This window comes from Urocitellus parryii, chromosome 15 (assembly GCF_045843805.1).
Source record: "Urocitellus parryii isolate mUroPar1 chromosome 15, mUroPar1.hap1, whole genome shotgun sequence".
NCBI classification, from domain to species: domain Eukaryota; kingdom Metazoa; phylum Chordata; class Mammalia; order Rodentia; family Sciuridae; genus Urocitellus; species Urocitellus parryii.
The window spans coordinates 33,413,576-33,441,306 of record NC_135545.1 but is presented as its reverse complement, the minus strand read 5'-3'; the positions used below and the strand labels follow the sequence as shown (position 1 = coordinate 33,441,306).

Genomic DNA, 27,731 nt, shown 5'->3' with positions numbered 1-27,731 from the left:
CTGAGGAGTGACTGGCCCAATCAAGTCTCTCCGGCTCGCTTTTGGGGCACCGGATTTCCACCGTGCTCTTAGGAAGGAAGAGAGCTGTTGATTGGGTTAAGCCGCCGGAAGTGGGGCGGAGCTTTGTTGTGGCGGTGAGGAACAGGAAGCCCTGAAGGGTCAAAAGGAATACAAAAGCAAAGACTATTTTCTTTCTTTCTTCTCTCTCTCTCTTTTTTTTTCTTGTTCTTGTTCTTCTTCTTCCTCTTCTTCTTCTTCTTCTTTTTTTTTTTAAGTGTGAGCGACCTTTGAGGTGGCGGTTTGGGGTGGGCGCCACCGAGGGGAGGGAGTCTCGCCTCCCGCGCGCTGGTAGGTGAGTGCGGCCTGGGTCCTGGCCAGGCGGCGAAACCTGGACCTATTCGCCGAGGAGATGGTGAGCTGCGCCTAGTGTTAGGGGTAGTGCCAGGCCTGTTCTCGGTCCGCGTACTCGCAGGGTGTCTTGAGTGGCCGGGGTTTCGAGCTCGCGGGGCCCAGCCTGCAAGGGAGCGGAGGGAGCCTGTGGGAAGGCAGCTGGGTGGTCTGGGGAGGTTCCCTGAGCGGATCTTGTCGGCTCTCTCCACTTTTCTACTGGCCTGGGCCGGCTGTGTCCCAGAGGTCTTGAAACAGCTCCAGGCTGCTCAGGCGACAGGGAACTCCTGTTGGAAATGGGATAAGTGCAGCATGGGAAACACATTTATTATGTTCATTTGCTGTGCCAAGTGCATTTTCTTGTAACTGAAAGATCGAGAGTCGAGACTTGGCATTTGAGAGTTGTTGGCCCTTGGGAATCCCGCCCACCCCGGAGAAAGGGGATACCTGTTCGTTCATAGCCGCGGGGAAAACACGATCTGTGGCCCTTAACTTAAAAATGCATATTCTCAGACCCTTACCCGCAAGTAGTCTGGCGGAAAAGGTCTTAAATGGGACCTAGGAAGCCAAATTCAGCCTGGTGGTCAGATTCTTAATGACCTCTTTTGTATCAGCTATGAGATAGGATTTGTCTATTCTTAAGTTATTTGGCTGATTTTGGTGTGTCCGCAGGGACACCATAAAGTGGTTTGGAGAGCACTGCTGCTGAAACGTTTGAAAGAAATCCGTGTGTAGACTCCTTCTGATACAAGAAATTGAGCTGAGATAAAGGCAGCTTTTATATATTCCAAATAGAACCCAAGATGAGCTGTGAACAGTTTGTGAATGTCTGAAAGTAAAGGCTGCCCCAGTTTTTTTCTTTACTGAAGTCTTAATGCCTTTACCGTATGGGGAAATTCTTAAGGTTTTTAAGAAAGAAAAAATTATGTCAAGACCATGTACTTGTTTATCAGTCTTCACTTTTACCTTCCAAGAAAGTTTTCGGGCGATTTCTGAGGATTGAACACAAGGGCACTTTACTACTATGCCACAACCCCAGCCCTTCTTATTTTTTATTTTGAGACTGTCTCACTAAGGTTGCCTAGGGCTTCACAAGTTGCTGAGGCTGGCCTCAAAATTGGATCCTCCTACCTCAGCCTTCTGAGTAGCTGGGATTACAGGTGTGCACCAGGCTTACCTTCTGCAAATCTTGATGTTTGGTTAGGGTCAGGCTGCTGCTTCTTAAATTGAAAAACCACATATCTGATAAACGAAGTAATTTAAGTGTGTAGTTTGGCCATAGGCTCAATCATGGTGTCATATGCCTTTGTGGAAGCTAAATTTAACTTTTTGAGTATGTTTACTCTTAACAGTTATCTGTCTCTGCCTGGCACAACATTTGTCTTTTTTCTTAAATATGATTAGTTTTTAAGATTGTTTTATCTTTGTCTTTGATTATTTTGTATTTTCACTGATGTGTCTATGATTTGTTTTTGTTCAGTTAGTCTAGAATTTATTGGACTTTTTTGACTCTGTGGATTAGTGTCTTTCATTAGTTATATAAAATCCTCATCCATTTTATATTCACAAATTGCTCTGTCCCATTGTTTATTGTTCACTGTAACAGACTTTTCTATTTTATATGTCTCTCTCTGTTTTTCTACTACATTCTGGATAATCTCTTCATTAATTCTCTTATTTCCAGTCTGTTATGATACTCATCCACTGAAATGTTAAATCCAGTTGTTGCATTTTTAATATTTGTTTCTTTATTAGCAGTGCTGGGGATCAAATCTGAGCCTTGCTCATGCTAGACATGTGTCTATTCTTGAATTTTTTTAGTTCCTGAACCAAGAAATTTGAGTTTGCCACTGTTTTACTGTTTCTTATTCCCTACTACTGATTTTGAGATTTGATTTTTATTTCTTTAAAGATAGTAAGCATAGTGTTTTATAATTGATGATTAATTTCACAGTGTGAATTCCCTTTGGGTCTGTTTGTGCTGTCCATTCTTGCTTTTTACTTCCAAGTTCACCTTTATCTTGAGGGTACCATAGTTCTTTGGGGTACCAGACTAAGATGGAGAGGGAGGTGTTTATCAGCTTCCACATTCTGCCACATGCTGGCATTGAAACTGTGGCTTTCAGGTCAGATAAATCATCAGGATGAAATCCACTGTGAATATTAGACTTAATTTATGATTTTTAACATCCTCCTAGATTTTATTCAGATTGTTTACTATCTTGTTAGCTTTTCTATTTCAGAATTATTTTTAAAGAACTTTTCAACTTTAGGGTTGGGGATGTAACTCAGTGGTGCAGCACTTGCCTAGCATGTGGAAGGAATGGGTTCAATACCAGCATTCAAAAAAAAAAAATAGTGAAACAGACAAAAGAAAAAAAATATATAGATCTTTTTTAATACAGTAGTGGAGGATTGGTCTTAATTACCTAGCCTACTTTTTCTAGAAATCAGGATCCCCTTCATTGTGATTTTTGGATTGTATAATTTGTGATTTTTGCAGTCCTAAGTGAAAGACGACTTTGTCTTCATTAAACTTCCACAACTTTAGTGCCACAACTGTTAAGCTTCCTTGTGGGGCATGGTGGTACGTGCCTACGTGCCTGTAATACCAGCTACTTAGGAGGCTGAAGCAGGATTGCAAGTTCAAGGCCATCCTGGGCAACTTAGATACTGTCTCAAAACAAAAATGAAGTCTCAGGGTGTAACTCAGTGGTAAAGTGCACACCCCTGAGTTCAATTCCCCCATACTACCAAAACAAACACAAAAAAATAAGCTTCTTTGATGGCTTATTCTATTCCTTTTCTTAACTCTTGAGTGCTTGATTTCCGTTCTTAGCATTTAACTGTGTTCTATTTTTCTTTAAATTACTCACATGCAACCTTATCTGTTACTGAATGCAAGTTCTCTCTCTAAAAAGTTAAGTGTCTGTTCAGTACCTAGCATTGTGCCTTGCACAGAAAAGGTCCTTGAAAATCTCAGGGAGGCATCATGTTGGACATAGAAATATCAGTGCTAAAAAGTTTTGACATGGCCAGATTTCCTTCCAGTTGGAAAAACTGCTATTCCCCCCCCCCCCTGAGCTCCAGATGAAGTAGTTGGATTTACAAGTCACAATGTGTAAAAACTACAAGTAACATAAGAAACATGAATAGTGAGGGTAGTGTTATTTATATTCTGAGAGGTACATGTACATTGGGAAACCAAGGAGCAGCTAAGGGAACCAATATTTAAATCAGTGCTAATTCCTTTAGTATGTATAGATGAATTCAGAGTAAGTGCATATCAAATTCTTGTGCTATGGAAAGCTAAATAAACATAATGTTAGCTAATTGAACATGTTTTTTTTTTTTTTTTTTTAGATGCCTAGAATGTGGCTACAAACTGCTCCTCATAATAAATATTTAAAACAGATTAAAGCTGAGCTTGGTGGTGCATACCTGTAACTGATTCTGGGGGTTGAGGCAGGACGATCTCAAATTTGAGGCCCTCAGCAGCTTAGGGAGGCCTTAAGCAACTTAGCAAGAACCTGTCTCAAATTAAGAAAAGGAAAAAAGAAAAAAAAGGACTGGGAAAGTAGCTGAGTGGTAAAGCACCCCTGGGTTTAATCCCGAGAATCCCAAGACATTCAAACATAATCTCCTTTGTACTGGAGTATATTAAATAAATTCTGTGTTAGAAGACTGACTTTGTCTAGTAATTATTTTGTCTAGCAAAACTAACAGTGTTTTCTGTTATGAATTGTTATTCTCTGAAGTTTTTTTTTAAACAAAGTCTTGACGATTTGTTTATTTTTAAAAATATTTTTAGTTGCAAATGGACACAATACTTTTATTTTTGTTTATTTAGTTTTTTTTAACATGGTGCTGGGGAACGAACCCAGTGCCTTGCGCATGCAAAGCAAGCGCTGTACCTCTGAGTCACAACCCCAGCCCCTCTAAAAAAGTTTCTTAGTAGAAGTGCCTTTTGGTCAGAAAATAGTCTTTTTTATTTGGAATATAATAATAGTTAAGTTAGTTAGATGGCAAATTCCTCTTAGTTGCCATCCTGAATTTTGAAGGACAGGGTGATTTAACATCAGGGTAAAAACATTGGAAAGCAGTAAACTATATATGTACTGACAAGGGAATGTATTGAACTATTATTTTTGCTATCCTGTGTGAGGCCTTAGAACATCATAACAGAAATCTGATCTCTTCTGGTGTATTTTTACATGTATAATCTACCTAATTTTAGAGTTAAAAGGTTATGGTGGCCAGTGATGTAAACATCGAAGGTAGTCTGCCCTCACAAAATTCAGTTCCCTAGGAAATCAGATCTCATTAAATTGCATCATGGCACTAGATAAGTGGAATGATTTTCAGTCAGGTATAGCAATTATTTGGGGGGAACAATGTAAGCTTTGTATTTTAAAACTTGCAGAGTGTGCTAGGTAAGACCCTGAGCCCATTTCACCTCACCAATTTGGAAATTAAATACCAGTCTCTAGCATAAATACAGTAGTGTAGTATTCCACAGTTTCTTTGGCCTGAAATACAAGAACTTTGTTTTCTTGATTATCAGGCAAATTTGAAAACCATGGACTTTATTTGTGCCAGTTTGAAACTTTTAAATTTGGACAAAAGGATTTTGGTATGGCTTTGATTTTCCATGAATCCTTTATTTGAAGAACTTAATCCTTTTAAAAATAATATAATATTAGCGTGGGGGTGTAGCTCAGTGAGAGAGTGCTGTCTAGCATGCATGAATCCCTGCGTTCCCTCCTTAATACCACAAAAATAAAACAAAGTTATGTTTAATTTCATAATTAAAAATGCTACCTGAGTAAAGGAAGGTCGACCAGATTTACTCTAAAATTTAACACAGTAAAAGCAAATGAGCATTCCAGCATAAATCCACTGCATTCCTACATTGATACTCCCCGACAAATGGAACCCAGGGCTTCAAATATGGTACACAAGTGCTTTCACACTGAGCTACATCCCCAGCCCTTTTTTAGTTTATATTTTAGACAGGGTCTTGCTCAATTGCTCAGGTTGGCCTTGAACTTGATCTTCCTTTATCAGCCTCCTGAGTAGCTGGGATTGTTGTCTTGGCCTGCATTGATCTTGATAGATCACCATAATCCTGGGATGTTTGTTTTGATGTTTTAAATTATTCTAGCAAACAAAAGGGAAAAAGAAGAGACTTGTGAAAATTTAGCTAAGCAGTAGGAGTAAGTCAAGGCAAGACAGTTTTCCAGCTCTTCTGTTTACTTCCAGAAAGAGGTCGGTGAGTGGGAGGCACTTATCACTTCACTACTGCAGAATAAATAGCCCACGGATCTTGAACCCTTCAAAGAAAAATACACTGTACAGCAATGCTTCTCAGTATAAGATTTTTAATCAGTTGGAATTATTTTATTGGGGGGGGGGGTGTTGAACCCAGAGGTGCTTTACCAACTGAGCTATATCCCCAGACCTTTTTATTTTTTTATTTTGAGACAGGGTTTCACTAAGATGCTCAGGGCCTTGCTGAGTTGCTGAGGCTGGCTTTGAACTTGCAATTCCCCTGCCTTAGCCTCCTGAGGCAATCCCTTCCCTCACTTGTAATGTTTGTTTATGTAACTAATTTATTTTTCCCCTACTACAGATGGTATTGAGTGCAGATGGTATTTTTCTTCCTCCTCTGCTTGAAATTAAGAGACTTGTGTTCAAAATCTGTAGTAATGGGAAGCTTTTCAAAGGTTTTATACATTGTGCTAAGTGTTTTACATGAATTATATTATTTACCAGACAAAAGCTTTATGTTATGTAGTGCTGTTTTGATCCTTGCTGTTAAGTGTAGTCTGTCGGTGTAGACACCAGGGCTCAGAAGAGTTAAGTGACTTGCACACCATCATACTAATAAGGGACAGAACCAAATTTTGAACACAAGTCTCATAATTTCAGGCAGAGTACATAGTCTTTATCATTACCTGTACCTTCTCTTGATAAGAAGACTATAGATTAGTTGAATTCAAGCAGGATGTACTGAAAGGGGTGTAAAATTAAGCTTACTTATTGGCAGTATTGACAATGAAGGTTTGAATCCTGAAAAGACCTGAATATTTCTTTCTTCTTTTTTTTGGTACCCAGGGATGCTTAGCCATGGAGCCACATCCCCGGTTCTTTTTATTCTTTGAGACAGAATCTCAAAATAAGTTGCTAAATTGTTGAGGCTGGCTTTGAACTTGCCATCCTCCTGCCTCAGCCTCCCAAGTTGTTGGGATTACAGGCATGCACCACTGTGCCCAGCAAGACCTGATTATTATCCAGAATACTCAGGACTATGGCTACTTGTTTATCAAAATTTTGTGTCGATATCTTAGACCTTTCTTAATGTTGAAAGATGATCAAAATTAAATATACAGAGAGCCGCTGGTGGTGTTGGAGGCAGGTAGGGAACTGCAGCAGTTGAAGTGCCAGCAAGTGAAGAGCTATGGAGGAAAATGCACATTGAAGAAAGATAGATAAAGCATTGGTTTAGTCTTGTCCCTTTTGAACTCACAGAAAACCACTGCTAAGTGTGACCATCTACCTTGGCTCAAGTAAATTCAGTACTTTGAGACAATTTTTAAAAAAATTTTTTTGGCTATTGGTGGACCTTTATTTTATTTACTTCTTTATGTGTGGTGCTGAGACTCGAACCCAGTGCCTCACACATGGTAGGCAAGTACTCTACCACTAAGCCACGACCCCTGCCCTTAGTTGCTTTTCTTTACTTTGTAAGGTTAAGCAACTAGGAATGTTTGGCCCAGAAAAGTAACAAGTTAGGAGGAACAGGGAGTTAGCATCAAACAACTGTCCTGTTGTCATCTTGGAAAAGCTTTGGCTCCTTCTTGTGTAGTCCCAGTGAATTGAACCTATTCTTGGAGTTTATAGGGAGACAGATTTCAGTTACTTTAAGGAGGAAGGTCAGGCCTGTCAGAGAAGGCTTGGCTGCCTGGAAAGGGAGTGCAGTAGTCCATCTTGAGGTTTTGAAACGTGAATTAGGTGCTCATCTTCTGGGTATGTTTGGTGGATTCAGATGCTTGGTAGAGTTATAGGGACCTGTCTTCTCTGAATTATTTGCCAAGACATAGGTGAGGGGAAAAAACAGAGCTAATACAGGGTGAGAAAGGAGAGCTATAGCAAACAGCTATAACAGAGTAAGAAAGGGGGAAATTGAGAGTCCAGTATGTCTCTCCCATCCATTAGAGCCCTACCTAGTTTGCATTTCCTCTGCTAGGAATATTTAATAAATTTTTGACTTGTTTTAGAAGAGGTGGTTCTGCAGACCTTGAGGAATTTGGGATGTGGCACAGAGACTGAACAGTTCTGCTTTTGTAATAACCCTCTGTATTGAAATGTGATGAGTGGTAGTGGTGAGAGGTGTCCAGGATGTGATGCTCATGTGGGAACAACAGCTTCTGTCAATTGATTTAGTTTTTTTGTAGTAATTTTCACAATTCTCTCTTGTTGTTATGTTGTACTAAACCTCAAATAGTAGCTTTCAGGCTGAGATGATTACTATTTCTCTTGTTCTGAATGTTAGAGTGTGTTTGCTTCATTTCTAGCTTTATTAAATAAGAATGTTGCATGAACATTCTCAGCACTGGAATTTGATGTAGAAAAAAAGCTGAAATTGACATGCTCTTGTTTTCAATCAAAAGTGGTGGTTTTGGGGGAGAAATATGGTAAAAGTGAGTAAGGGTATGATTTTTTTTGGTACCATGGATTGAACCCAGGGGTGCTTTACCAGTGAGTCACATCCCCAGCCCTTTTTATTTATTTATTTTTTTTAAATTTTGAGACAGGGTAAAAAAATGCCGAGGCTGGCTTTGAACTTATAGTCTTCTCAGCTTCCTGATCTGCTGGGATAACAGATGTGTGTCACCATGCCCATCTAAGAGTAGGAATTTTTGATGTCAGGTTTGGATTTGATTTTTGGCTCTACCATTTACCATCTTTATTTCCTTAGACAACTGATAAAATTTCTCTAACTTATTTTCCATTTGTTAAGAGATAATATTTCTTATAGGGTCAACATTTATGTAAATACAAAGTATGTGGTATGAACTTAGTAAATACTATTACTTCATTTAATTAATTTTTGGGGGGTACTGAAAAGACCCAGGAGCTTTTTACCACTGAGCTACATCCCCAGCCCTTTTTTTTTTTTTTTTTTTTAGTTTTGAGACAGGGTCTTACTAAGGTGCTGAGGCTGGCTTTGAATTTATGTCCTGCTTCAGCCTCCTGAGTAGGTGGGATTACAGGAATGCCTATCACACTCAGTTATCTGCTTTACTTTTGTGATAGCAGACTTTCTTTCTTACTTTTAGTAAACTTTATTGTTTTTCTAATTAGCAGTCATCTTTAAGTGGACATTGGGTTGAGTATGTGCCTCTTTGTTAGGGAGTAATGTGAAGAATACATAACACATCAGAGGATGGTTAATTCCACAATTCTTTGAAAGGAAAGAAACCAGCAAGCAAAAACAGAAAGAGGCTTAGTTTAAAAGGAATAATATACACTATTTTATCTTTATTTCCTTCTCCCCTCTTCTCTAAAGAAAGGTCCAGGTAGATGAAGAAGATACATAGGAGACTGGGAATCTTCTGCATAAAGACATGCATAAGATGGTCAAGATTGTTGTGTGAATGAGAAAAGAGAAGGAATGAAGATAGAATTCTAAGTGTGCAAACAGGGTGTTTAGAGGGAGGGTGGTTAAGAGGATTTGGCTTGATAGCTTGGAAAGTGTGTGGGAGACCTGGGTTCTTCTAGTTTCACTCTCCATTCCTGGTTGTGTATCTCTAGGCCTATCACTTCCCTGCTGTACAGCCTGGACTCCATCACTAAAGCTCTTTGGGTACCTGAGATTCTCATCTGAATTTCTTGGAAGCGAGAGCAGGTGAATCAAGATAGGGACCTGTCCCTGAAACAGGCATTTCAAGAAGGAATAATGTCAAATATTATGGAAATGGGAATTGGGGAGGGAGGAGAGAAGGGAAGGCAAGGGCAAAATACTAGGGACTAATGGAGCAAATTATTTTATATGCATTTATAAATATGTCAAAATAAACCCCACTATTATATATAACTGTAATTCATTGGTAAAAACTTTTTTGAAATATTATAGAAATAAAAGAGGATGAGAGCTGGGGAAAGGGTGAGATGTCCAGGAGACCAGTTTGTTTGGAATAGAGGGACACTGACATTTACTGTGAAACGCCAGGTAATGAGAATTATTCCACGTTCTTTCACTGACTCTGTAGGTAACCTGATAAATTAGGGAAAATGTAATTTTGTCCTTTCAACAATGACCTAATAAATTAAACCATTTGAGGAAGAAAACATTTTAATCTATTCCTGGATGAAACAGAGCTCACTTGTTTCTCTTTGAAATTTTAATTGCAGTTCTTTCTTTCTCCCTTTTTTGGTAGACTGATTGTTCCAGTATGGATGGAGGGGATGATGGTAACCTTGTCATCAAAAAGAGGTTTGTATCTGAGGCAGAACTAGATGAACGGCGCAAAAGGAGGCAAGAAGAATGGGAGAAAGTTCGAAAACCTGAAGATCCAGAAGGTACATAGGCCTGTGGTTGGACATTTACATAGTGATCTTTAATCCTTATAGTGCCTGCCACATAGGCATTGGTTGTCCTTGCTTTAGAGTCGAAGAACCGAGGCTCAGGGGGAGCTGTGTAAGGCCTCTGTGGCACACTGGGGTGCTCGATCACATCTTACTCTTTCTTCTCTCCCACACTGGCTTCCGGGAGATTCTGCTAGTCTGTTCCATCTGGATAGGTGAACCCACAGTCTGAGCAGCTGAGAACACCGCTGCTGTGGAGGGTGTGGGCTGATCCCTCAGCCACATAACTGTCCCAGGCATGGGCCCTATTGACATTGGTAGTTGGCCTTTGAGAACCTTTGACCCCTCTTCGAGATCCAAAGGGAAGCAGTGGGCTTCTTGCTATTTTTGTGTTATCCTCACCTTCAGATCATGCAGGACTTGGCTTTATATTAAAAATTCCTCATGATTCCAAAATAGTATGAAAAAATTCTAAAGTGTATATCTCCCCCTCCCCACTGTATCTACTCATCTTTCTTTCAGAGTGTCCAGAGGAGGTTTATGACCCTCGGTCTCTGTATGAAAGGCTACAGGAGCAGAAAGACAGGAAGCAGCAGGAGTATGAGGAGCAGTTCAAATTCAGTAAGGTTCAGAAAATACAACGTCCAGGGGACTCTACAGGGTCTTTTTTGATCGCTTTTGCCTCATGTAACATTCTTTCTAACTAGCAGTGGAATTGTCTTGATTATCTCATCTCCAGATGCTCATTTGGTGGAAAAGAGACAGCCTTCTGCCTTCTAGACCACACTGAGCATTTTGTTTAAAGCTCAAGATACCCATTTAAATTCTATGCTAATATCTAGTAATGGGAGAAATGCCTTGATTTTATGCCACATCATCTATCTAAAAGCCATGGTATTTAGCAGTTTTTTCTCCTAATCCCCTGAAGAACCTGCAGTTTATTAAAAAAAGAAAAAAAAAGTCTTATTTGTCTATATTTTCCCTTTAGCTTACTTAGTGTTCCTTTTTAATTATTTCCTCAGAAAACATGGTAAGAGGTTTAGATGAAGATGAGACCAACTTCCTTGATGAGGTTTCTCGGCAGCAGGAACTTATAGAAAAGCAACGAAGAGAAGAAGAACTGAAAGAATTGAAGGAATACAGAATATCCTTTGTACTTGGAGGGAAATCTGTACAGTGTCAGTATTCTCATAAATATTTGGTGATCTTCAAAGTATTTTGCAACTCTACTCCCTTTTCAGTTCTTTGAACTCGTGGGCCCTGAATGACTGGTAGTGATCTGCAGGGTCTGTGTTGTTGCATGCAAGAGTTTAAAAAAACTGTAATCACAAGTCCACATTCTTTAGTATTGAGTACAGGCATAAATCCAGGAGGTAGCTGTGTATATTCCTGCCTTGTGGAATCAGGCTCTTGAGACAGGGCAATGTAGTCAACATCATGCAGGGGAAAAATTGGCTTTTGAGTTACAAAATTTTTTTTTTTTTTTTTTGCAGTGCTGGGTATTGAACCTAGAGCCTCATGCATACTAAGCCTATGTTTGCCCTCTGAGATACACTCCAGGCTCTGTGGTACCATTTTTTTTAATAGCACTTGTCACTATCTGAAAATTGTCATTTGTTTTTACTGGGTTGTTTTATCTTTTTACTGCTGAAATGCAAAGTAAGCTCCATAATCACCAGGACGTAAGCTGGGTGCAAGTGGTGCACACCTGTAATCCCAGTTATTTGGGAGGCTGAGGCAGAAAGATTGCAAGTTCGAGGCCAGGCTTAGTAACTTAGTGAGACCCTGTCTCAAAATAAAAAATAAAAAGGAGCTGCGAATATAGCTCAGTGGTAAAGTCCCCCTGGGTCAATCTCCAGTACTACAAAGCCACTACTGCTACTACTACTAGCAGCAATAACAGAAAGACTTGACCACTACTTTTCCCAGTGCCTGACATGTAGTATATTCTTAGGAAATATGTGAATAAATTAATGAGTGACTTTAGATGTTAATGTGGCCTCCCTAACCTTTTTTCTTCCTGTGAGGAAATTTATTTGAATATTTCAAGCTAATGTGTTGAATAACCTCACTACTGTGTTGAAACAGGCTTCACCTCTGACAATAATGTGCTTAGTTGGTCTTTTTTTTTGCAGGAAATGTGCAGTTGGTTCCATTTTGAGTTATGAGAGAAACTGCAGATTCCCTGGGATTGTGTTTGGATATAAACTGGTTGCAAAAGTCCTAGCTTCCATTCTCAGTCTGTTAGTAACATTCAGATGCAGCTTGAGGATAGGAATTGATGGAAAGTTACTCCTCAGTTTCAGCTGTAGGAGTGAGACTGATTCTTTTGAACTCCCCAACCCTGACCCTGATGACCCCAAAATAGTATTATGTGTTGATATTTGTAGCAATGGACAGATACATGTAGTACATTGCTTCAGACCCAAGCTTTTTCCTTCAAGGAAATACATTAATTTAGCACTTCTCATTTGAGTTACATCTTGTTTTAGGTTGGCAGCAAGTGTCTCCCAAGGGAGCATTCTGGAGAGTAGGGCTGTGTGAAATGCCCTTCAGTTTTCAACTAAAAGGAAGGAAAGAACAGAAACTTTTCTGTCCTGTTAACATTGTATTACAACACTACAGAGGCTCTGAGGGATGTTGGATTTGGCTGGAAACTTGGGAAGTTCTGACTGTGTAGAAAAACTGACAAAAAGCCGACCTCACCCCTGATGCACTGATCCCATGAATACAAGCAGCCGGAGATGAGGGGAGATAGGAGAGGAAGAATTAGACATTTGGTTATTGAGGCTCTAGATTAGGAGCTGGCTCATGGCTTTGCATATTTTGACATGATACATCTCATAACATGATACTTCTGAATGCAAATAAACTATGGTTTGTGCCATGTAAACAACAGCACTTTAGTTGTTAAACTAGTAGTTAGTAATATTATGTATATTTAAAATTATGCAGTTTTAAGAAATTCTTCATCTAAAGAATTCCTTGATATTTTTGAGGTATGTGTCTATTTTAAAAGCATTTTGAGGGAAAAGGACTCAAGGAGGGAAAATCTTGTGCTTTAACTGTGGAACAAAAATAAGATTACCACCTCTCTCCCTGCCAAACAAAGGGTGGGACTTTTCTTCACTTTAAAAGAATAAAGGTTAAATGTTGTTCTTTGTCTGGGATCTGGTATTATAAATACATATATGGTTTTGATGTATTTTTTCCCATTTTTGTTTTATTTTTTCTATATTTAATATTGAAAGTTCTCTTTGAGAGTTTCTGTTCCTTATTGATGAAGTTGCAGGTAAAAATGCATCAGGTGGACTGGGCGAAGTGGCGCATGCCTGTAATCCCAGCTGCTCGGGAGGCTGAGGCAAGAGGATTTCGAGTTCAAAGCCAGCCTCAGCAAAAGCAAGGTGCTAAGCAACTCAGTGAGACCCTGTCTCTAAATAAAATACAAAATAGGGCTGGGGATGTGGCTCAGTGATTGAGTGCCCGGAATTCAATCTCTGGTACACTCCCCCCCACACCAAAAAAAAGCTTCAGGCTAGTGTTTTTTTGAAATCTCCATTTCTTTCTATTTTTTAAACAATATTAACATTCAGCATTAGCATATTATGTTTTTATTGATGAATTTGAGAATAGTACTGAGCATTTTACACAATGCCCATCTAATACTACAAATATTTAAGCTAATTAATGCTGTAGGAACAGAATTGGTGCCTAAAGAATGATCAGAATGAGCATTTCCTCGTTTCTGGTACCCAGTTTTCTATAGTTCAAGGACACAGAGATAAAAAACCTAGATTTTGTATCCAGATTATGTACCTCTGCCCACCTCTTTGGGCTGCTGCTTGGATTCTTGGGCACTAGATGTCACTATTGTTCAGTAAGTTACTACCACATCTTAAGAACTTATACTGTGGCAGAATACTCTGTTTTCTAATCTGTTGTGAGAAAGAAAAGAAAATAAAAGGGAGCCAAGGGGCTGGCAGAACAAGCGAAAGTGACAGACCTTGAGAGTGAGAGGTTGACATGGGGCATGAAACAGTGATGTGACAAGCACTCTGCTTATGCTTTTACAAATAGCGTTTTGTTGCTTGGGTTATGTTTGCACAGGATTTCTTATTAAAATCACCTTAAGAGAGTGTTAAAACGACTCTTGGTCCTCTGAGAGCCTTACTCAGTAGTCAGGGACAGGAGACAGAAGAGGGAGTCTTCATGTTTAACGAGCTTTGAGGGAATTCTGGTGTTGCATTGTTCTGGTGTTGCATTGTACGAGCAGAGCGGGAGTTAGCCTTCATGATCCAAGTTTGAGTGCCACTGATAGTCATAAAGACATCTGCAAAATCCAGTTTCACCCTTGATAGGGAGAAGCACATATTTTAAGGGAAACCATAATTTCTCCCTGTTTCCTTCATATTTCTTAAGATCCTTGTTTTCTCCTCAAGCATGTCTTTGGTAATACTGGGTTCTCTGGATATGCTTAGATTTTCATTGAAAGTCAGAGGAAAAAGTTGCTTGCCTGTGTTATTTTGGACTTGATATACTGTCTCCCTTTGAGGTCACCTTCGTTTCTGTTTAAATCAGCTGGATGTAACAGGCAGAATAAAGAGGTAAGGGGCTGGGTTTTTTTTTTTTTTTTTTTTTTTTAATAAGTAGGCCAAACATGATATGATACAGCCAAAGGGCCAGTGGATTATATTTGTTGTCCTCCTTTTGATTACCATAGTCCTGTGGCTTTTGTTTAGTTTGACCCTTAACCTGTAACTCACAGCAATCTCAACAAGGTTGGAATTTCTGCAGAAAACAAGAAGGAGGTGGAGAAGAAATTGACTGTGAAACCCATAGAAACCAAGAACAAGTTCTCCCAGGCAAAACTGTTGGCAGGAGCTGTGAAGCATAAGAGGTCAGCCAGCACTTCCATGGTGTGAATCTTCCTCTGGCTGTGTCATCTGAAATGTCACTTGTATGGGATCAGAGCAAAAGATTACCTAACATATGTCTTTGTGAGGTTCCTTCAGTGTGCTCGCCTCCCTGTCTCCTTCCAGATTCGGTGTCTTCTGTGTCCTCTGACCCTTGTATCTCTCATTTGTTCAGCTAAGAAATAGTAGCTGCCATGTGTTGGGCATTGTGTTAAGTGCTTCTGTGTTTGGTCTCATTTATCTCTCTCACATTTTCTACGAAGTACAGATTATTATAATCTGTTTTACAATGAGAAGGTGGAGAAATTGGGAGGTTGGAGAACTTTTGTCCAAAGTCACACATCAATAGAGCAGTTCAGTATTTGAGCTGTTGTGTTTCTAGGCAAGTGAAGTAGCAAGTTCCATGCAAGAATTGTGTTTAGGGTCACCGGAACAAAGGAGGAAAGTGCACGACGCTGCCTGGCGGTGCACAGGCTCGCAGACTCACAGGCTCGTGCAGGAAGTTAAGGAGGCATGAAAAAGATGCTGATAGGGTAGGACACTAAGGCTTTGATAGACAGATAAGGGAGAGAATGTTCCAGGCAGAGGGAACAGCTGCTGCAAAGGCATTGAAAGAACAGAGCAGCTGTGACAGGGTTATGGAGCTGGCTTTGGCTTGGTTTGATTGACATGGCAGTGGTAGCACTACCTAGAGATTTTGATGGTTCTTCATCAAGTTTGCTCTTCCCTTTCCAGATCCTGAAATGGCACCATAGTGATTGAATCGGGTCGTGTCAATTTGACCATCCAGACCATGGGCAGAATGATGTTTAGTTTAAATGCAGTCTATTAGGAAAATCAATATGGTATATTGGCAACCAGCCACACGTTTTGAAGGGAGTGTATTGATGCATTCTTGTGGTTTGGCACATCATCCATCTGCTGCAGATGTTCCTAGGAGCTTTGCCTACTTGTAAAATGTCATCATGGTACATCAGCTGAGGAGAGGGGATATCAGTAGCTTCAAAGGGCTAACAATTCTTGGGTTATTCTTTGCTCAAGCTTCTACACAAGGTCCAGTGTTTCTCAGGATTTGGACCTGGGTCATTCTTCCTGGACTGTGCCAAGGAAGGACTCTCCAGATGGGCATTTAGTTACCTCTTGGCCAGTGCTTTTGCTGGTGCAGAATGGCTGTTGTAACTGTCTCCCTTACTTAGTCTTTAGATCTCCTTTAGAAAGGGCTCTGTTAGCTTATTTAGTGACCTGAATAAAACCCCTCTTAGGTTTTGAAAATACATTATTTAATGTTGCTTTGCAGAGCAAAGCAGTGAATTAGCCTCTTGGAGGCAGGAGTTCCTAACCTCCCCTGCCCTGGGTTATTAGAGTGACCTAAGAGTCTGTTAATAATGTGTATTCCCAGGCTTCATGAATTCTGGTTCAGTAAGGTTCAGTAGTCTATGTATAAAAGCATAAAAACGAAACAAGTACCTTCTCCAAGTTTTTTCTCAAAGACTTCTCCCAAGTCTTCTCTCCAAGTTTATTTTATTTATTGATATAAATAGCTGTCAGATAACTAGCATGTTCATGTGAAGCCTTTCTTCTCAGAGGCTTCCAAAGTTAGAAATTTTCCTCAGCTTTCATTGAACACAAGTTGTATATTTTCTTCTTGTATTTTAAACTTTGACTTAGGAATAATTTAGAATTATTTTTGAATTTCTGTAGTGAGCTAATTTAACTGCATACACACACACACACACACACACGTATTTTGTGTATTTTGCAAGGCTGGAGATCAAGCCCAGGGCTCCCGGCGTGCTAGGCAAGCCCTCTGTCACTGTGCTGTATGCCTAGCCTGCTTTCATAGTGATTTCTTGATTTCCACCATAAACTCCTTAGAGTAGTCAGTGCTTTTGGGTAAGGCTGTTTTCCTAATGTTAATGTTTTCCTTGGTACCCCTTTTTCTGTTCTTTTACTTTTTTTGAGGGGCTGGGGATCGAACCCAAGGTTGCTCTACCACTGAGCTGCATCCTCATCCCTTTTTGTTTTTATTTTGAGACGGGGTCTTGCTAAATAACTGGCCTCAAACTTAACAGTCTTCCTGCTTCAGCCTCCCTAAGTAGCTGGGGTTAAAGGCACGCCCCCCCCCCACCTGGCTCCATTCTTTTTTTACTCTTAGTCTTTCTAAGTATTGTTTGATTTTCTTTTGTTAAGTTTCTAGTTGTGTCTCTGCTTTTATTTGTTTATTTTATTTTTTAATTTTTCTGGTGCTGGAGATTTAACCCAGTGGCAGTGGTGCCCTGTCTCCCACTGAGCCACTTCTTGGCCTTTTAGACAAGTTCTCAATAAATTGCTAAGCCTGGCCTTGAACTTGCCATACTCCTGAAGTTTCTAAGTAGATTTAGTTTATTTATTTTAATCAATATTTTTTATATCATTTCTACCGTCTTAACATTGTCTGTTTATTTATAATTTTTCTTATATTCTTGTTCTGGAAAAACATGACTGAGAAATCTTAAAATTGCAAATCATTATTTTTCTTTCTACTAGTTTGGATTTATGTACCCTAATAGAAATAAGCTTGAAATTTACCAGGCATACTTAGCAAAACCTAAAGTAAATAGCTATCTCACTTCCCTGCAAAAAATATGTGGACCTTAGACTCTGTAGATACAATCCCATTCTTTCTTCTTTATGTGCTACTATTGTCTGGGTCTTCAGTATGGTTGTGTTTAATGCCACAAATTACATGTTTGTTTGTTTGTTTGTTTTTAAATAACACTTGTTTAGACTTATATTTGTATTTACCACCTTCTTGTTCACCATCCCTTCCTTTTGGGATGGATTAAGGCCTTCCTTTTGGGATAATTTTTTTCTTTGTTAAGAAGTACACTCTAAACATTCTTTTAGCGACAGTCTTTTGGGTGACTCTCAGAATCTGTAGCATGTTATTGAAGATATTTTCTTTAATCTTTACTAACTTAAGTAAATTTTTGTCATTTGTGAACCTGTCCACATATTCTTGAATTCCATCTGTGGTTCTAATTGAACTGAATGATAAAGATAACAAAAAAATCAGAAATTTATATACTTCACCTCTTGGATTTTATCAGGAGTTTAAGTTGTCTTTTATAACTAGTTTTATAATTGGAAGGAGATTAAGAACCTGAAATGAAGGCTTTTCATTTCAGATCATCCCAGCTCCTTGAGGCTGCGTAAGATCCATATAAATGGTTTCTAGAGCTGCTGATTTCCTAAGCTTTTATCCCCAAGATTGGACATAGCTCAAATCACCATGGTTTTTGTTACAGCGCAGAAAGTGGCAACAGTGTGAAAAGACTGAAACCAGACCCTGACCCAGATGACAAGAATCAAGGTGAGTGGAAGCCTTCATTTCTTTCTTTTACTCATAATAAACATGAAGCACCATAAAAGGCTGGCATGCACTGAATCTGTAAATGAGTACATTTAACTCTCTTCAAATAAGCCTACTAGATTTAATTTGCCAACTATTTTATACCAAACAGGATTTATACCCAAGAGTATGTGAGCTGCCCTGCAGAAGTAATATGTTAGAAACCAGTGGAACTGATAAATGACAGTTGTGCTCTCTAAGGAGTGCTTACAAAGCCCTGGTCAGATGACCTCTGCTCACAAGAGGTTTTTCTCTGTCTCCCTCAAATGTCAAGTTTCTTGATTTCACCTGGCTTGCTACCAGTAGGAGGTAGAATGCCTGGCTCTCTCTGATTGTTATTGGATTGAAGCTAAGTGCTTAATACAGTCTCCAGAAGTATGCTTTCTTTGGGTGGTTACTTTTATGCAATGACTCTGCCTCTGTTTTAAGTTGTCACAAAGTTGTAGGGATGGGGAATGTTTCTGGGGGCTGGATTTGGGATGAGAAATTCAAGATTCTCTTTTCAGTTTCACCTGACTCCCTATGGGATTGAGATTCTGAACATCTATCTATAAAACAGGGCTTACGTTTATTTCTTTCTCAGAAAAATAATGAATGCTTTTAAAAATGTTTCTGCAGAGTACCAGTGATCGCAGGTTGTTGCTGTTAGTACTCTTTTGCTCTAGAACCTACTTTTAAAAAGACCTTTAATGGCTGGACATGGTGGTGCACATCTGTAATCCCAGTTGTTTTGGAGGCTGAGGCAGAAGGATCACAAGTTCAAAGCCAGTCTCAGCGATTTGATGAAGCCCTAAGTAACTTAGTAAGACCCTGTCTCAAAATTTTTTAAAAAAGGGTGTGTGTGTGTGCTGAGAATGTGGTTCAGTGATTGAGTGTCCTTAGGTTCAATCCTTGGTAACAAACAAACCAAAAAAAAAAAAAAAAAAACAACAACAACTTTAATGTAGAGGCTCCCTTCTATCCATATTCCCTTCAGTTCAGCTCTCCTTTCCACAGGGAAACAGTGTTATATTTTTCTTCTGTATCCATCCAAAACTATTCTGTTTATATACAAGCAATTATAAATATGTATTTTTTAAAATACTGTATTATAGATAATTTGAAACAGACTCAATATAATAGTGTATTGATCCCTATCACCTAATTTCAACAATTTTTTTAAAAACTTACTTTTGCAGTATGGGGGTGAAATCCCAGATCTTGCACATGCTAGGGAACTGCTCCACCGCTGAGCAGCTCCTCTGTCCTCTAACAAGTTTTAACGTGTATTCTGTCTTCATTTATACCTCCCAAGTGTAATATTTTGTGACAAGTCCTAGACATCATATATTTTCATTTATAATTCTTTAATTGTATTCTTCAATATTTATTTCTGAAAAGAAGTTCAATATTCTTCAATATGAGTATATTCTTCAATATGTATTTCTCAAAAGTTCTTTGTTTCATTTTAATAAATTGTAATACTATGAATATATCACAATAATTTCCTTATATCTATTATTATTATTATTATTACTACTACTACTGCTGCTACTACTATTCATTTTCCTAAATTACCTAAACATTTTTTGGTAGTTATTTTTTAAAAAACCAGGATGCAAACAAGGACCAAATATCATAAGCCTTTAAAAAATATTGAAATATAATTCACATATCATAAAATTCACCCTTTCAAAGAATACAATCAGTGGTTTTTAGTATGTTCACAACGCCATACAGCCATCACCTCTGTCTAATTTCAAAACATTTTCAACATTCAAGAAACCCTATTCCATTAGCAGTTACTCCCTGTTCTCTTTTCCTCTTAATCACCAGCAGCCACTAGTCTACTTTTCATCTCTGTGGATTTGGGACCATTTCTTACAAATGGAATCAAGCAATATGTGACCTTTTATGTCTGGCTTCTTTTTAGTTAATATGTTGTTTTTGAAGTTCGTCCATGTTGTAGCATGAATGAGTACTTTTTGCTAATGGCTGATGATATCCGTTGCATAATACAACATTTTTTCCATTCATTAGTTGATTAGCATTTGGGTTGTTTCCACTTTTTGGCTAATTTGAATCATGATGCTGTGAATATTCATGTACAACTTTTTGTGTAAAACAGCTTTTCAATCTCTTGGGTATATACCTACAAGTAGAATTGCTGGGTCATTTGGTAATTCTGTGTTTAACTTTTTAAGGAGCTGCTAAGTTTACTTTTAAATGTAAAAGTTACTTTTCCAAAGTCCTTTTTACTTTGAGACAGGGCCTCTTAAGTTGCTGAGGCTGGCCTCAAACTTTCAAACCCTTCTGCCTCAGCCTCCTGAGACATTGGGATCACAGGCATGCACCCTTGTGCTTGGCCAATCTTTGATACCCTTTGAGTTAATTTTTGTACCTGGAATGATATAGAGATCCAGTTTCATTTTCTGGTGATATCTATTTGTCCCAGCACCACTTGTTGAAAAGATTCTTCTTTCCTCCAGTGCACTGTCAGGGTGTCCTTGTTGAAAACCAATTGAACATAAATGTATGGGTTTATTACTATGTTCAATTTTCTTTTGGTTAATCTTTATGGCTGTCCTTATGCCATTGCCACACATTTTTGGTCACTCTGACTTTCTAGTAGGTTTTGAAATTGGGACGTGTCAAGATTGTTTTGGCTATTTAGATTCTCTTCCATTTCCATCTGAATTTGGGGATCAGCTTGTCAGTTTCTGGGGGGAATAAAAGGAGCTGAGATTTTTATAGAGAGATTGGAATCTGTAGAATAATTTGGAAATATCACTGTCTTATGACATCTTAACAATAGGCTAATATGTCCTTTAATACAAATTTAATTGGTTGGTCTTTAAAAATATTTCTTGGTGGTTTTCTTTAATTTTTTTTTGTGTGTGTGAAGAAATTGGGTTTGTCCTGTGGGGTTTTCCATACTCTAGATTTTGCTATTTGTATCCCTGTGATGTCTTTTTTTTTTAACGTTTATTTAGTTGTAGATGAACACACAGTATCTTTATTTATTTTTATGTGGTGCTGAGGATTGAACCCAGTGCCTCATACGTATGAGGCAAGCACTTTACCCCTGAGCCTCAGCCCCGCTGTGAGGTCTTCTATTCTGTGTTTCCTGTAAAGTGGTAATTAGACCTAGAAGCTCAATAAATTCACATTGATTCTTTGGCAAGAATATATCAAATATTGTTTTCATGCTTCTGATCATTGTTTAAGTTTTATTTTACTTTAACTTACTCTTGTGTTTATTGCTTAATTCATTGGTTTACCTTAGGAATCTTTGCATATCTGCATATAAAGAACTTCTTCATTACATTTTAGTATTCCTTTATACTCTTATACCAGGGAATATTTATCTTATTTTTTATTCATAAATATTGTTTCTATTCTTCCTATTCTGGTGTTTTAATAATAACCCTGTCATGCATGATTTTTTCATTTGTGTGAATATATTCAGATTAAATACTTAAAAGTAATTATTGGGTCAGAGAGATTATATGCGTTTGTATATGGAGAAATAGTGTCAAATTGTCACTCAGAATATTTATCCCAGTTTACACTGTCATCTACAATGTAGGAATTCCTGTTCACTGACATCTTTTTAATACATAGGAACTTACATGACTGCTTTAATAGGATAAATGTATATATGTAGTTGGCCCTAGTATCTACAGGTTCCACTTCTATGGATTCAATTGAAAACAGTTGAAGGAAAAAATTAACTCTGTACTGAAGCTGTTTAGGTTTTTTTCTTATTATTCCCTAACCAGTCATTATAACAACTATGTATGTAGCATTTACATTGTATTAGGTATTATGAGTAATGGAGAGATGGTTAAAGTATATGAAAGTATGTACACAGGTTGTATGCAGATACTGTACCACTTTTTACCAGGGCAGGGGTACAGTATCCTCGGAAGCCAATCCTGAAAATTCCAAGGATACACATATACTTGATTGTGATACACACACACACACACACTCTCTCTCTCTCTCTCTCTCTCTCTCTCTCTCTCTCTCTCTCTCAATGGGAATCTTAAACACATTTCAGCTAGTAGACCACTTGCCCTGTCTCTGTTGCTTCCCTCCCTGTTTGAATGAGTCACTGGAAGGGAAAACTGTGGTTTCTTTGAACTCTGTTAGGTACTTTTTTCAGAGCCATCTTTTTTTGTCTTTCTAAATACCTTCTTCCAGCCCCCACATCCTCGCAGCAGAAGTTAGGCAAGAAGTATCCTCCTTAGCTAGGAGGAGTTAAGGCCCCATGAGAAGAATGCCCCCTGAAACTTGCTTCAGAGTCTTGTCCTCAGCAAGAGAAGGATTTGCCTCTTTGTCCCTCAAAAGATAACAGGGACCCAGAGAGATTCAGTTTCCCCACTGAAGACTCTGGACTTGGCCTGAGCAGAACCAGTGAATGCAAAGTTGGCTCCATCTACTCCCAAGTCACGCATCTGCCCGCATCCCAAGAACATTCTCTGTTAGTAATTTTCTGTAATAATTTGGTATGACAATGTGGTCCAGCAAATACAGAAGTTGGCAGGAAACTTCACCAAATGGGTGAGATCAGAGGGCACCATTTTGTTCTCTTTGGACTGCTAGCTGCTTTTGGAATGAAATTTGTCAGAGTTGCATTGCAGTCTTTTTTTCTTTCTTGAAACCTCCTAGATAATTGGAGGTTTGGGTCTTTTTACTTAAACTCTTCTGATCCCACAGTGGTCCAGATTCCTTGGTCGTATTTCTACAGCTGGCTTCCATTATTCCCTTAGGCCAGCTCTTGTCTTCTCTAGATATTCTGAACTTGAGCCTTTTTTTTATCAGCCCCTTAAATTAAGTTCATACTTGATAAAACAAAATGCCTCACTGAATAGCATTCCCATAAATAAGTTTCCTAAGTAATTGACTCACATACCCTAATAAGATATATATTTTTAAACAACCAAATATTTCTGCCAGAATACTGAAAGTATGTATTCTGTATGTGATATATGATAATGGTAATGAACGTTCAAGTAACGAGAATGATATAGCTTGATGTCATGTCTCAATTTTAAAAAGAGCATCCAATTTTTACTACCCCTGCCTACCTGCCCCCAGGTTCATCACTTGCAGTGGAACTCTACATTTCTTTTCTTTCATGTTTGCATTCTCACACAGTAGACGTTCTGGCCTATTCTGTGCCAGACCTATGCTGTGCGTCCTGGGGAAGGAATAGTGAAGAGCGAGCCCTTGCCGTCCAGGGGTTACAGTGAGTGAGAATTCAGACAAGCAGCCCGTCTTGTCATTTGGACTATGCATTCTTCTTCAGTTTTCTTATCTTTAATATAAATGATCTTGAGGTTACAGTGATGAGTGGAACTTTATCTCCCTGATTTAAGTGGCTCAAGATACCTTTTGAATTTTGCACTTGCCTTTTTAAAAAATTATTTGAATCAGTAATATATGCACATAATAAAAAGCTCAAAAGGGGTAAGAGTGTGGAGTGAAAAGTCAGTCTTCCCTCTTCCCCCAACCATTGGTTTCTTTCCCCTGAGCAGCCATAGCTACCATTTTTTAAATGTATTTTTTCAGATACTATCATACATTTGCACTGGCATCTCTGTTCCCCCACCCTCCAAATTGTAACTTTTACACACTGTTCTTCCTGTTGGCTCTTTTCATTTTTCACAGTCTCTTGGAGATTTTTTTAATTCCAGTGCAGAGATGCTTTATTCTTGTTGCTGTGGTTGTTTTTGCTGGAGATGAATCCACGGCCTCACTTTTCCAGTAACCTGCACCCCAGCCTGACATGCTTTATTCTTAGCTGCTGACCAGAAGTCCATTACTTAGCCGGTCACCCATTAATGGACAATTTTCGCAGCCTTTTGCTACTGTGAACAGTGTTGCAGTGAGTGTTCTCTTACGAACATCTTTTGAATTTGAAGGCCATTTCCATATTTCCTATATTCCCTCAGCAACATTGAAGTTACCCCTTCCTTGCACATTCCTGCCTAATATACTGTTTATCTTCCTAGGTTTAAAATTCATCTGTTTCTTTTTCTGTGAACTGTTCATATCTTCAGTCCACTTTTCTATTCAGTTGTTGATTTTTTTTTTAACAGATCAGAACTCCTTATACCTTGAAGACACTAGCTTTTGTGATATTTGTTGCACTTATTTGCTTCTGCCTGCTGGTAACCGTCTTCATGATCATTGTCAGCTTTCCTGTTACTGACATATCTGTGCTTTAACATTACATAACTTTAGCACCTTTTTTCTCCTTATTGGAGCATCCCATAAAAATCAGCAGATGCACTGAGCTCCTGAATTTTGTACACTGGCTGTTTGACAGCTCTTTTGGCTTCTTGGGTATTTTTCAGTGACCCCTGGTTTCATATCCTTGGAACCCAGTGTCTTTTTTGCATCTATTTGAGGTGTCTATGAAAGTGAGGTGTTGATGTAAGGTCTAAGGCAAAGCCCAGAGGGAGCTATGCTTGTCAGCACAGGGCAGTGACAGATGAGCTCAGCTCTCCCTCTCCAGTGAGCTCTGGTATCGTTGTAGGATAGTCTCTTTGATTTAGACTTAGTTTAATATTTTCTACTCTAAGTAGTCTATAAGCTTGCCAAATCATTTGACTTCCTCCTCCGTCAACAGGGCTGATCCCTACGTGGGCAGGTTGGTAGGGTGATAAAGCAGGCTGGAAACAAGCGAGGGAAGAGGGGATGGAGGAGAGTTCCTAACTCCTTCAGCCATCAAGTTCTGCATCTCCTAGATTGAGACGTGCGTGCTGTCACTGCAGTGGCAGAGTAACTGTGGGCTTCCTGGGAAGAAAAGAACTCCAGATCCTTGGTGAGAGTTGTGCGTGGCCCTAACCTCTTACCTTACTGGCTTCAGTTTTATCTTTCTATAAAAGTGAAATGTGACAGCAAGGCACAGTAAACCCATTTCTAGATCACTCATCTCTCTCTCTCTCATCAGGGAAAAGTGGCTTTTCTTAATAAAGAGCGTTATTCTGCAGCTGATTGGTGGCCTTCACCATGTGTCCCTGCTAGCCAGCGTGTCGACCGTCTGTTAATCTGCCATCACCCCTACTGTTGAGCATGTGGAGCCCTTTATCTCCCCGTGGCTGTTTCTGCACTAAGAGTGATTAAGGAAGGAAATTAGACATGAGTCCCACTTGCTGCGAGGACAGGGAATCAAACCACAACAGACAACACTGCAAGGGGTTCGTTCTGTCTCAGAGCTGGTGGGAACGGAGAATGTAGTCAGGTTCTGGGGTTAGAAAGGCCTTGGCTCAAGGCCCAGCCCTCTTCTTTACTGGAGAATCACTTCATCTCTTGGAGCTGCACTCTCCCCAATGGTTTCCTCATCTGTGAGACAGGAGGACGAGTCGAGCCTGAACAGGGTGGTTGGATCTGTGTGGCTTCTGGGCCAAGGCTTCGGCACAGTGGCTGGCACATGGTAAGAGCCTCTCAATTTTGGAAAAGAGTGATGAGTAACTTGTTGTCCGTCCTCTTTTTTTTGCAGAGGCTCCGTCCTGCGTGTCTCTTGGAAGCTCCTCCTTGAGCGGCCCCTCCATCCACTGCCCTTCCGCTGCTGTCTGCATCGGCATCCTCCCAGGCTTGGGTGCCTACTCTGGGAGCAGCGACTCTGAGTCCAGCTCGGACAGCGAGGGCACAATCAACGCTACTGGGAAGATTGTCTCCTCTATCTTCCGAACCAACACCTTCCTTGAGGCGCCCTAGCTCCTGCCCCCTACCACAGGGAGCTCCTCCCCAGAGTGGTCAGTCCGTCCGTTCTGCCTACGGGCGTTACCTCCCTCAAAAAACTCCTTTGTCTATTTCCTGTGCACACCGTGACATTTTTAACCTAATCTGAAAATGTGCCAGAATCCACTTGTGACCCAAACTGCTTGGTTTCTCCTTCCACCTCAGTGCAGGTGACCCACTGTCCTGCTGCCTTTCTTCTGATGTACTGGGGCAGGGCCAGTCCATGCAGAGGTCCCACTGACAGTGTCCTGGCTTGCAGAGGGTTTTACTGCTTTCCCAGTTTTTCTTTGTCCTTTCCCAGTAGCACAAGGAAGCAAGGGCGGTTATGGGACAGGTGCCGTCTGTCTAAAACTTAGTGTAGAGGAATGTGTTGTTTGGTTCTGCCTCACTGGGGAGCATGGAGGGGAAGAGAGCTGGCCAGGGTGGAGCGGAGCACCTCCCTGGAACTAACCCACCTTGATGTTATGTGTGACGAAGTAAAGATTATAAACCGGATCTGCAGGGGACATCACTACACACCCGGCCTTCGTCTGAGGTTCTTCCTTACTCTTGCCTCTTCCTCTCTGCTCCATCCAATCTGAGTCATGGAGGAAGGGAAGGAAAGCCTCCATCTTCTACTCAGACCTTTTCTCTGCCTGGCAAATTATTTTGTTTTTGTTTTGAAATAAAGGTTTTAGTTTAAGATTCTAAACCTTAGACAAACATGTATAGGCCTTATTTAATCATGGCCAGAAACCAGACTGCTCGTAGGTTATAATGAGATGACTTATCTCTAGCAGCTCCTGGGGTCTTAATATTGCCAAGTATTGGGACACGCCTGCCTAGTGTGACATCCTCCACTCCACAGAGGCCCTTCTCTGTTTGATGCATTTATTGTAGTTGTGGCTTTTAACTGTTGAAGCTATTTCTAGCCTCAAGGTGCTGGGTTAGTGCTTTTCCTTTATTCTTTGCCTGACTGCTCTTTAAGCAGCCAAGAACCAGAGAGACTGTGCCCCCTCTTTCTCTCCTGGCAGGAGAGGGGCTCAGCTGAGGGATGGAGGGAAGGGGAGAGAGGGCGGGAAGCCTGAAGGACCTTGCGCTCCTCCGCCTGCACGGTCTTCCTTCCCTTGGGCTCCTGCCTTGGTTGTTGCTGCTTCCCTGGGTGTGAGACGGTGAGACACAGAACGTGTTGGCACACGGGTGCCAGCAGGCAGAGGAGCTACTCGGTTTTAACGTGGGCAAGAGGCCCCTGGATCTCGTCCAACCCACTTTCCCGCTTCCAGCGCCGCAGTGCTCTGGTGCCCATAGGCAGATGGCGGCTTCCATCTGCCCGTAACTGACGCCTTATAAATTCTGCCTCCTTTTCAGGACCTCTCGGTGCTAATTGTTCCTGACTGTGAGAACGGTGCGTCAGCTCCATCCTAACAAACAAGACACTTAGATAAAACTGTGTAGGCACCTCTGCCTCGGCTTCATTGTTCCTGCGACTGTGCTGCTGTTATCACAGCATGTACTTGATGCACCCTCACATCGTTTCAGGAGGCAGGCCGGGGAATCACAGTCACTCTCTTTATGTGGTTTGACTTCAGAGGCCATTACTATACCTCTTGGCCTCTGTTGATGTTGGAAGAAGTCAACAAAGGGTCGCGGGATTGAAATTGTACTTCAGAGCCAGTAAACCTGTCAGAATGAGCTCTCCTGTCTGCATCTTGTGCTTCCAGCTCCCGGTCTGTTGC

General features: G+C 40.1%; 1 protein-coding gene across 1 annotated transcript; it reads left to right on the top strand.

Annotated features, from left to right (window-relative positions):
• The first annotated feature begins 71 nt into the window (after nt 1-71).
• On the top strand, nt 72-27,687 carry Psme3ip1 (proteasome activator subunit 3 interacting protein 1). Its single transcript, XM_077792918.1, has 7 exons — nt 72-134; nt 9,831-9,972; nt 10,501-10,599; nt 11,001-11,123; nt 14,743-14,875; nt 18,179-18,243; nt 25,775-27,687. The coding sequence occupies exons 2-7, from the start codon at nt 9,846-9,848 to the stop codon at nt 25,990-25,992; spliced, it is 765 nt and encodes a 254-aa protein (XP_077649044.1). The 5' UTR covers nt 72-134; nt 9,831-9,845; the 3' UTR covers nt 25,993-27,687.
• The last annotated feature ends 44 nt before the right edge of the window (nt 27,688-27,731 follow it).

Coding starts and splice junctions, on each gene's coding strand:
- Psme3ip1 (XM_077792918.1), top strand. CDS start 9,846: ATGGATGGAGGGGATGATGGTAACCTTGTCATCAAAAAGAGGTTTGTA. Junction 10,600..11,000: donor TGAGGAGCAGTTCAAATTCA/GTAAGGTTCAGA, acceptor TTATTTCCTCAG/AAAACATGGTAAGAGGTTTA. Junction 18,244..25,774: donor CCCAGATGACAAGAATCAAG/GTGAGTGGAAGC, acceptor TTTTTTTTGCAG/AGGCTCCGTCCTGCGTGTCT.